This window comes from Vicia villosa, unplaced genomic scaffold (genome assembly GCF_029867415.1).
Source record: "Vicia villosa cultivar HV-30 ecotype Madison, WI unplaced genomic scaffold, Vvil1.0 ctg.001158F_1_1, whole genome shotgun sequence".
Lineage (NCBI taxonomy): Eukaryota > Viridiplantae > Streptophyta > Magnoliopsida > Fabales > Fabaceae > Vicia > Vicia villosa.
The window spans coordinates 155,926-166,477 of record NW_026705507.1 but is presented as its reverse complement, the minus strand read 5'-3'; the positions used below and the strand labels follow the sequence as shown (position 1 = coordinate 166,477).

General features: G+C 30.6%; 1 protein-coding gene across 2 annotated transcripts; it reads left to right on the top strand.

The window, feature by feature from the left end:
- The first annotated feature begins 8,154 nt into the window (after window positions 1–8,154).
- LOC131633643 (uncharacterized) lies at window positions 8,155–10,188 on the top strand. 2 transcript variants are annotated; one of them, XM_058904341.1, is made up of 4 exons: window positions 8,155–8,288; window positions 9,084–9,417; window positions 9,519–9,596; window positions 9,844–10,188. In XM_058904341.1, the coding sequence occupies exons 1-4, from the start codon at window positions 8,284–8,286 to the stop codon at window positions 9,898–9,900; spliced, it is 474 nt and encodes a 157-aa protein (XP_058760324.1). In that variant the 5' UTR covers window positions 8,155–8,283; the 3' UTR covers window positions 9,901–10,188. The 2 variants fall into 2 exon arrangements, with proteins under 2 accessions (XP_058760324.1, XP_058760323.1); XM_058904340.1 differs by lacking the exon at window positions 8,155–8,288 and adding an exon at window positions 8,566–9,008.
- The last annotated feature ends 364 nt before the right edge of the window (window positions 10,189–10,552 follow it).

Here is a 10,552-nt window from a genome sequence, read left to right as displayed (position 1 = left end):
ATCGAACCGTGTGGTTCCATCCCCCTCCCGATCGCAGTTGCGGGGGATCGAACCGTGTGGTTCCATCCCTACCAAGTCCAGCGCTAATCACCACTGAGAAACTTTAAGCTATGAATATGATGTTGGTTACAAATATGTGTAATAATGAAGAGTTTTATTATACATAATTATTTTTCCTTTTCAATATTTATTGTTCATATGTTTTTAAAATTATATGATTAACATTTATTTAGACTCGCTATTTATTATTCAATGTGCTATTATTTTTCATACAATGATGGACTTTACTATTTCAGTTATAATCTTCAAAGTTTTTCAAATTGAACACGTTAATATTAACTTTTAGTTTTGCTTATTATAAGAAAATATAATAACAATTATATTCATTTTTTAAAAAAATCACATTAAACTTTTCAAACGGAATACATTAATATTAACCTTCGCTTTTAAAAAACACTCAATGTCAGATAACAACATCTTGATTTTTAAGACCACCTCCAACGACCCGTTCTTCGCTTGCGTTTTCCAGCTGGCAACACACTTTAGATCTTGAAAGAGCTCCAGCTGGCCATTGACACAAAGAAATGCAACAATTTTTTTTAATTTTTTTATATTATAAAATTCAAACTAGCCGTTGAACGGCTAGTTCTTTTTTTTTTTTCAACTTATTTTTTCAATTATAAATATAGTGTTTTAGAAAAAAAAATTCCAACACCAATTTTCTTTCACTTTCATTTTCTCTTAAATTTCAAGTTTCTCTCTCAAAATTTCATCTAAAATTCCATCTTTTTACTTCAACTTAAAATTATAAGTTAAATTTGAATTTTATTTATTTTCTATCAATTTTAATTTAAATAATTAAAATTATTATTTTAAATAATATAAAATTTAATATGAATAAAATATTAATTTATAAAGTAAAGTTGTGGGACTCAATGTGAGTTCTTCAAAGTTGCATCATTGAAGTGAAAAATTAATTGAGTTCCTTCAAGCAGACGTGGCTTAATAGGTCCCACAAAGAATCTAAAAATGGGTTCATGGTTGGAGATGCTCTAATGAGTTTATATTTATAAATCGGCTTTGTGTTTTGAAATTTGTAATAAGTAATAGTTTTCAATTTTTTAATTTCAGAAATAAAATAATAATTTTAAAAAATTATTATTTTTCAGAAGAAAAAAAATTATTTTTCATTTACTTTATTTGCGGAATTTTTTTTAATTTAGGAATATATTTTTTCAAAAAAAGGAAAAAAATAATTTTTTAAAAGATTTTCAGTTTTTTTTAAATACATTATATTTTCAAAAAAAATTACTTTTAAGTTTAATACAAATAAAAACTTCAGATTTTTTGTTTTTTGTTATTTTAAATGTTCAGAAAAAAATATTTTTTTATTTCCAAAAAAAACTTATTTTATTTTCGAAAATATATATGAACAAAATGATTCTAATTTTTTATAGTTAAGTACAATTCACTTTAATATATGGTTCACTTAATTACATTTTTGCAATCCACTAACCAAAATGCACCAGCCACAATATCCTAAAATTGGATTTACATCATATATGAATATCTTAATTTTCATTCCTTGATTCGAATCATCACCATAAAAAAAAATTTAAAAAAATTAATTAAACATTAAATGCTAAAACAATTTTAATGCAAAATAAAAAAAGAAATTTAAATGATAAAATTTATTTTGAAGCAAGAAAATTTTAATGCACATTGAAAATTAATATTATGCTCATGATGCAATGAAATATGTTTTTTTTTTTTTGACAAAAACCAAATTAACTCATGTTATTAATCAAATGAAATTCGATACAAGAAGGGTTAATACTTAAGGAATTACGCCTAGACCAAGAATTGGCCGCCTTCGTTAACGAGTGGACAACCATATTCGCTTGGCGTTTTACAAACTTCACCCCAAAGTTAGGAAAAGAAACTAACAACCGCTTAATAGAAAGAAAAATAAAACTTAACTCCGAACAACCTGTAGCATTAGAGTTGACTGCTTGAACCACCACCTGAGAGTCACTTTCAAAGATCACACACTCCATATTTAAACTAATAGCATGTTGCATCGCTTCTTTCAAAGTCAAGGCTTTCGCTTCGACTATGGACATAGTGCCGACATCCCAAGCAATACCTGCAGTAATGAAACTTCCAATATTATTTCGAAAGCACCAACCCCTGTTAGTAGAATTATGAGAGGTATTAAACCCCGCATCCGTATTGCACTTTATCCAACCCACCACCGGGGGGCTCCAGGTTAATAATGAGATATGTTATGCACACATAACATAATTTAATTATTACACATCACAGAAAATCAATCACATGTGAACAACATATCAAACAACATATAGTTAAGATAAATAAAACATGAAGACAAGAAGATTAAGGAGGTTGAGGCGATCCCACAAATTATAATGGTGTGGGACGAAACTTGTTGAACAAGTAGTGTTAGTAAATAACAAAACTCATAAAATTGATACGATACAGTTAAAATTATCCTCTAACAAGAAACACTTGTACTTTTAAAGATTCTTAGACATTCCTACATTAGATATCAATGAAGTAACATAGGTACTCAATTGATGTTGGATCCTTAAGAGTTAGTACTAAGAGTAACTCCAGCGGCAGTTTTTCATGTGTGTCCGCCAGAGTGGAGCAACAAAAAGTTAGTTTTTTCAACAGTTCAAAGGATGGAGTTCGCCAGCTTGAAAATGGTGTTGCTTCAGCAAGCAAAGTTCGTGACTGACACAAATGATAAAGAAGAGTATTAATTGCAATATTTTAATCAGTTTGTATCAAATTAACATTTAAAATAAATAAAATATTCTTAAATGAGGAAATAATGTGGGACCTAATATTGGTTTTTTAGAGTTGCACAATTGGAGTTAAAATTAGATAAGTTATTTTAAAATGATGTGGCTTAATGGGTCCCACAAAAAACTCAATTAAGAGTTGCACCATTGGAGATGGTCTAAGATCGTTAGAGACTCGTGTTATTTGACTATTTGAAACGTTTACATTCCTAATATCACATTGGGACCTTATATTATCTTTTTAACAACAATAATGATACACAACTTTATGAGAATGTTTTCTTCTATTATTTCTAGTGACCATTCCTTTTTAAAATCTTCTCTTTTATCACTTGAACTCATAAATTCAATACTAGGTGAATTGTGGAGTTATTTTAGTTGTCCTTTTAGATTTCCAATTTCAAATTTTAAATTAGAACAATTATCACATTCAACTACATCAACCTTTTCCACTAAAATTGAAGAGATATTCAATTAACAGGAGATGCATGATCTTCTTTTAATGATTATTTAGCACTTTGAAGTTTTAAAAATTCTTCTTCAAGTTTCAAAATCATTTTCTTTTGAGAGGAAATTTTTTAAAAATTATTTAGAGTGTCATCATGCTTTTCATGAAAAGCTTTAGGCAACTCATTATACAAAGGTAAACAATATGTTTCAAAATCACTTCTATGTCGTTTTGCTTGTGTTGTGCCATCAAACAAAAGTTAGCTACTTTTTCACTTGAACTAGTATTGAAAGATGACGAGTCCTTATCTTCTTCCCAATCAATGTATGTCTTACGTCCTTTGACTTTGATCTAAGACTTGTAGAACTCTCGCTTGCTTTTGTGCTTCTACAAGCTTGGATAATCATTTTTTAGTGACCGATTTTACCACATTCAAAGCTTGTTGTTTGCTTTTCTTCCTTCTTGTTGTCTTCACATTTCCTTGAAGGATTGGATCTTCTAAAATTCACCAAGTTTTTATCTGAATGTTTTATATCGTTTCTCTTTATATACTTGTTGTACTCTTTAACAAACAAACTCATCTCTTCATCCTTTGAAGAGTTTTCTTTTGAAGTATTTTCATTATCTTTTAATTTGATCTTGAAAAAGGAAGCCTTTAAGGAGATGTTTATATTATATTATTTAACATTTTTCTTATTTTTCAAGTTTACTTCGCTTGCTTCGATCCTTTTCAACTCGTGCTCATGTTCATTAAGGTTTCCAAATAGAGTAGATATGTCAAGAGTTTTAAGATCATTTTACTCTTTTATAATTGTCAAGAATTTTTTAGATAAAGTCTTTCCTAAATTTTCTAACTTGTTGATCATGTGAACATGGCGCATCTACATAGAAAATATAGATTCACTGGGATCCATACGTAATATCTCATATTCTTATGTCAACATGCTAATTTTAGATTGCTTGACATATTGTATTCCTTCATTGATGACTTGAAGAGCATCCCATGTTGCCTTAGTCTTTTTACAATGCGAAATTGAGAAGTTTACATTAGCGCTCAAGGTGGAAATTAGTATAATCCTAACCTTCAAATCGTAAGAGGCTTATTTAGTCTCTTCATCTTTCCAATCTTTGAGATGTTTTTTAATTTCAATGCCACCGACGATGATTTTTGGGACAAAATGACCGTCTTAGATAGCAATCCAAAGCATTTTATTTACTGATATTAGGTGAACAAACATGCATTCTTTCCAATAAGCATAATTTTCTCCCATGAAAATGGATGCTCAATTATATGCCCATTTCAGATCTCCCTTTCTCATACTCACAACTTTTGAAATCGCAAGACGTGATCAAAAGACCTGCTATTGATGTCAATTGTTAGTTTTAATATGGAATTAGAATGGTCTAGAAGGGGTATTGAATAAACGTTTCCTTATTAAAAAATCTTTCAATTATTTTTCAAAATCATCGTTTTCAAAAATGTGCGGAAGCCGAAATTTTAGAAAAGATGCGTTATTAGACAAATTGCATGATTTACTCAATGAATGGAAAATGCAATAAAAATTAAAACAATGAAATTTCTAACATATACAATATGGTAATAAAACAAAATTTATTCATAACGAGATGTTTTGAATAGAATTTTATTAATCGAATTGCGAATCTAATATTATAAGTTTATACATATATAATCACCAGAAAGAGTGTTTATTAGACAAGATCTAACACAGACCATGACCCAAACACTAAAACACTATGAGCAATAAACTTAATAACATACAATTCTAGAAAGCGATAAGACCCTAAAATCATGCAATGCTATAAAGTGATAAATCCAACGCTTTAATTTATCACTCGTTCCCTCTACTTCTACTATCATTTTAGTAAACTGATTAATATACTTTTGCAGGGCTTTCTTCTTCTTTTGTTGAATCCCACTAAGCACGACTATCATGGCAGGTTGTCACTTTCAAGCATTAAATGGAGCAATAAAAGAGTCGCACAATTCTTTCGATGAGTTTATGCTTCCATCGGGGAGGGCCTTGAACCACGTCATTGAGACTCCTTTAAGGATTAATACATATAGTTTATATTTTATGGACCTCGAGTATGGTATTAATTGAGTTTGGTTTCTACATGCTCGATATGCTCGTCAGGATCTCTCGAACCGTCAAAGATGTCCAACTTGGGAGGTTTCTTGTGGTATTTCTGGATCCTTCTATCGAGCATACACTTCAAGAATAAATTCATCTTCTTATAGGGAGCATGCGTTTTGACGTCTCTTCTATCGACTCTTCAAGAGTAGCGCGATAAAGAATGGTGTGGAAGATGGAACAACCTCTTGTTCCCTCGGACTCGCGTGGTTAGGTATAATGTTCTTCACACCAGGTGTAATTCGAGGATCTAGGTAACGCTCTGCATGGAGAGATAGCGTCCATAAAAACCGATTTTGACTTAACTCACTGATCATCATGCGAGGTTTCCTTGTATACAAAATGATCTCTAAGAGGGAGCATACTACAAATTTTCTTTAATTCAGAGTGCTCTTTCAGCCAAATAGCGTGAATTTTGTTACTGGACCAGGTAATAGACATTGTTAAGCAGATCGTTAGTTATTTGCATACCTAAATTGGCTTGTAGTTGTTGGAGGATTTGAAGCATTTATTGCCTTGGAGTGGTTAATGAAAATACTGGAAAATCGGGAGGACTTGCAATGTGCCTTGGCCGATTGACAAAGGGACTGGATTTTACAGTGGAGGAGCAGAAGGAAAGTCACCAGGATAAGATCATCCTCAATCGTAGGAGGAAACTGAGTCTCTCTCATAAAATTTAGAACATTGACTATTGGTGTGGTTATAATTACGATGTTGTGTTGAGGGGTTGATCGAGTAGCTCACGATGTTGCCATTATTTCATGAGTTTGATCGATGATTTGAACAGGAAAGATGTCAGGTCCTATCCGAACAATGGAGAAATGATATTGGTTTCTCGTGAAATTTTGTGGGAATGAGATGTCAAATTTCCACAGACAACGCCATTGTTCCACTCAGAAACAAAAAATAATTGATGACAAAGTGTGATTAGGTTTAGGAGCAGTGGAGTGAGCTTCCAGAAAAATGTAACAGTGGGTCCTGCAAGGTTAGCACTCTAACGTTCAAGTTAGTGTATGAATGAGAAGTAGTTTTAGCGAAAGAATAAATAGAATATCTAAATCTAAGCGCATGTTGAGCTTTATATATGAGGTGGTTAGATCTGTTTCCGCTTAATCAGGCGTGACGCATAAATCATCATCTAATTAGATCTAATGGTGAGCAATTGAGAAAAGGCCAAAATCTTGCATTTCGTACTCGAGTGAGAATATACTTTTTTCTTGCAACTTCCTCATAGTGTTTGTTATTGGGTTTTGGTGTGTGGGCATTAAAAGCAGCCTAGAAAATTACAATAATTAATAGCACATGTATACTCATAAAATCATGAAAATTAAAAAATAATAACTATTTTATATATATATATATATATATATATATATATACATAATTCTGGATTGGACCTGGGGTTGGCCCACCGTTGAGCAAGGCCCAATCCACATATGCATCGAGGACGGCCCATAACACTGGCCCAAACAACTAGAACTAGTGGAGAGCACATTTCTCACAGGCTCCTCACCTGAGGACACGTCATCAACTGTCTCCCACTTCTTGCACGACAAGCAAGACATCTTCACCTCCCATAACTGGCAACTCCGCCCATGTCTCCGAAGGTCACGGGACAGTTGACCCATGATGGTTAGCACGTGCTGCTTACCTCCACGTGCACGTGGAAATCCTGGAAGTCATCCATTATGGGCTTATACTTTTAGCCTATAATGGAGACCATTGGTCCTGCGCTGGGGGCTCACTATAAATACCCTCCTCTGCAAGAGGATCAGATATTCACTTTTCTAACCCTAAACCTTGTGACTCTACGACCGATACTTACTTTAACTTCGGAGTGCCTGTAGGTACACCCCCCTTCTCCGTTGATCGCTTCCAGTTTACGATATCCGTCAACCACCACACAACTTTCTGATCCAGGTAAGATTATATATATATATATATATATATATATATATATATATATATATATATATATATATATATATATATATATATATATATATATATATATATATATATATATATATATATCATTTTTATGTGACAACATGAGAATGAATCTGAACCGTTAAATTTAAAAATAAATGACGAAGATTATATATAATAATTATGAATAGTTGTGATAAAGTAATTGGATAAAATTATGTAACTATAGTGTATATCAATTAATTTTATATATAATTTATTAAAGATGAACACTTCAATACTCTTGAATTTAATGTGATATCGGTATTTTTAACCTCTCAAATAGTATAATTTTATGTCACATCACTTTTTTTATATTTAAAATAAAATAAAGTTTAAAACAATTTGTATTAAAAATATCAGTACTAAACTTAAATTCAGGGGCAACAAAGAATTTTCATTTATTAAAACTTGGGTCTCCCATTTGGCCATTTACATCTCAAATATTAGTTATAGTCCTGTTTTATATTTCCATTGAATCTTGTATTTTTGTTTGTTTGATGAGATTGAATCTTGTATTTTATTTTCACGCCATGTAAGTTGAGTAGATTTATCAAATGTTAATTTATTTAATAAAGATATATCGTATTCAATACAAAGATTTACATGGATTTTATCCACACCCACAAAAAGTAATCGGTTAAAAAGGATTAAAAAAATTAGTTTAAAAGTATTAACATTGACCAAGAAAACAGATTAAAGTTGAAGATAATTATTAAAAGTGAGTTAACTCAAACAATTCTCTCACATTAATCCACTTCACTGTGACCGCACCCACCCTTTTGTACAAAACAAAAACGCCGTGTTAGCCAAATTCTCTGCATTTCAATTTTCAATCATAACAACCAACAATTGTTTCATTTCCACTGCAGCAACCAGCATAATCATGAGGTTATTCCTTTTCAATTTTCTACATTCTTTTGTTCTACATTTGTTGCTGCACATTTTTGTTAAATCAATTTTATATACAAAACAAAATAATTAGAACTATATTATGTTATGCATGTAGAATTTTATGTAATCATTATCTGAAATTAACTTCTTAGTGATGCTGTAACTATTTCTTACCATGTTACTGATCATACATTTATAATATTGAATTTATCTTTCTTTTTTTCTTAATTTTAAAATTTAAAAGGGAACATGATAAGGTGGTAGCACATGGCAATAGGTTGGAAATATTTTAGTGTTATTCATATATCATATCTCCTAGATTCATTTGCAGAGATTAATCTCTCGAGTCTGATAACATTTCAATCAAAATTTTAATTGATGTATTTTAAAGGTTAGATTCGAATCAAGAACAAGTTTTATTAAAAGAGATCTAAACCATTTCAACAACCACAACAAAATGTCCCCTTTTGATTCTTCTCCTCAGACAAGTCACAGCAACAACACTAGTCCAAGTGATGTATTGTTGAAATGGGGTAAAAGAAAAAGATCAAGAGTTTCTAGAACTCTCATTGAAGATTCATCATCTTCTCTTCATACAAATCAAAGTAAAAAATGTCCTCCTAAGTTTTCATCTGCATCAACCATGCCTCCTCCACCACCACCAGTTTCTTCTTCTACCAACTCCAATACTAGAGTTAGAAAACACAATAACCCTAGGTATATTATTATTCAATATTTTCATTAATGTTACAATAGCATTTTTTTTAACATCTTGAATTTGAACATGAGCAGGAACTTGGAAGATTCTTCGGAAGCTTCGAGAATGAGTTCAATTGTTTCTAGATCTGCAGAACAAAGAAGTAACAGAAGAGTTCCTTCATCTAATTCTGCAGCGAAGTGTAATAAGAAGAAGCGAAATGGATCTTCGACGACACAAGCCAGTGAGAGATTGAATTGTCATGTGGATAGTAATGGAGAAAAAGTTAGTGTTAAGGTAATTGAATGGCCAAAGATATACATTGCTCTTTCGAAAAAAGAGAAAGAAGATGATTTTCTCGCTATGAAAGGGACTAAAATATCTCAAAGACCTAAGAAGAGAGCAAAGAACATTGATAGAACTCTTCAGGTGATTCTCAATTTTTTATTATGTGATTGTTTAATTTTTTAAAGTAGAATATGATATTATGATAAATTGGTTTCTTATGATAATTTTTATAATTATTACAGTGTTGTTTTCCTGGGATGTGGCTACCAGATCTAACAAAGAGTAGATATGAAGTTAGGGAGAAGAAATCTGTCAAGAAGGTAACGTTACTATAAATCACGCATTTCGTTCATCGTTTATCGATCGGTGATTGTTGGATTGAGATCAGACATTTTATAAAATGTGTAAATTTTGATTTTGTATTGAAAATTCAAAATACTATATAGGTTTGTAATTCATATTGTTTAATCTTAGTATGAACTAAATTGACATTTGGTTAATATTTATTTTTGTTATGATGTTGTGTGCATTATGAAAAACTGAAATGGTGTTATTTTGAATATGCAGCAAAAGTGTAGCAGAGGGTTGAAAGGAATGGAATGCTTGGAAAGTGATTCAGAGTAACAAGCAAGCACAGAATTTAATTTTTGAATCAATGCTTGGTTGGTGAGAAGTGAAAACTCAGGAAACAAAAATGAAGTTTCTTTCAAGAAAAAGTGTGACATTACTTAAAAGTATATTTAATTGGGTCCCTTCTCTTCATTACAAATGGTATGGTTTTGCTGTATTGTATAGGGATTATTATTATTTTTATTCAAATTTTGATTATATTTTGAAGTGATACCAATCTATTCCTATATGTGGGACCTTATTGTTTGAGAATGTCAGTAAAGTACACATGAAAAGGGTAACTTTAGTTCTCAAAATCACATATCTAAATTGCACATTCAATTTTCTATTTTGTAAAATTTATGAAAAAAAATTTTAAAATTTAATTTTTAATCTCTCCAATCTCCATTATTATATTTGTTGCAAATTTCGTCAAACCCATTTTTCTAGTTCAAAAATGTTGTTTTTTTATGTCAAAAATATTTAAATTTTAATTCAAAAATATATATTTTTTAGATTTAAAATTGAGATGATAAATTACTATTTCTTAAATTCAAAATTGCTTTATAAACTAAAAATATAGATTAAAATTAAAATTACATGATAAAAATAATAATTGACACCTTTTCTCCAATAGGTGGTGATAGCGTCATTTTAAAAATATGTT

Excerpts from the sequence above, each read along its gene's own strand:
- LOC131633643 (XM_058904340.1), top strand. The coding sequence starts at position 8,749 with ATGTCCCCTTTTGATTCTTCTCCTCAGACAAGTCACAGCAACAACACT. Across the intron at positions 9,009-9,083 it reads AGAAAACACAATAACCCTAG|GAACTTGGAAGATTCTTCGG; the intron begins GTATATTATTAT and ends GAACATGAGCAG. Across the intron at positions 9,597-9,843 it reads AGAAGAAATCTGTCAAGAAG|CAAAAGTGTAGCAGAGGGTT; the intron begins GTAACGTTACTA and ends TTGAATATGCAG.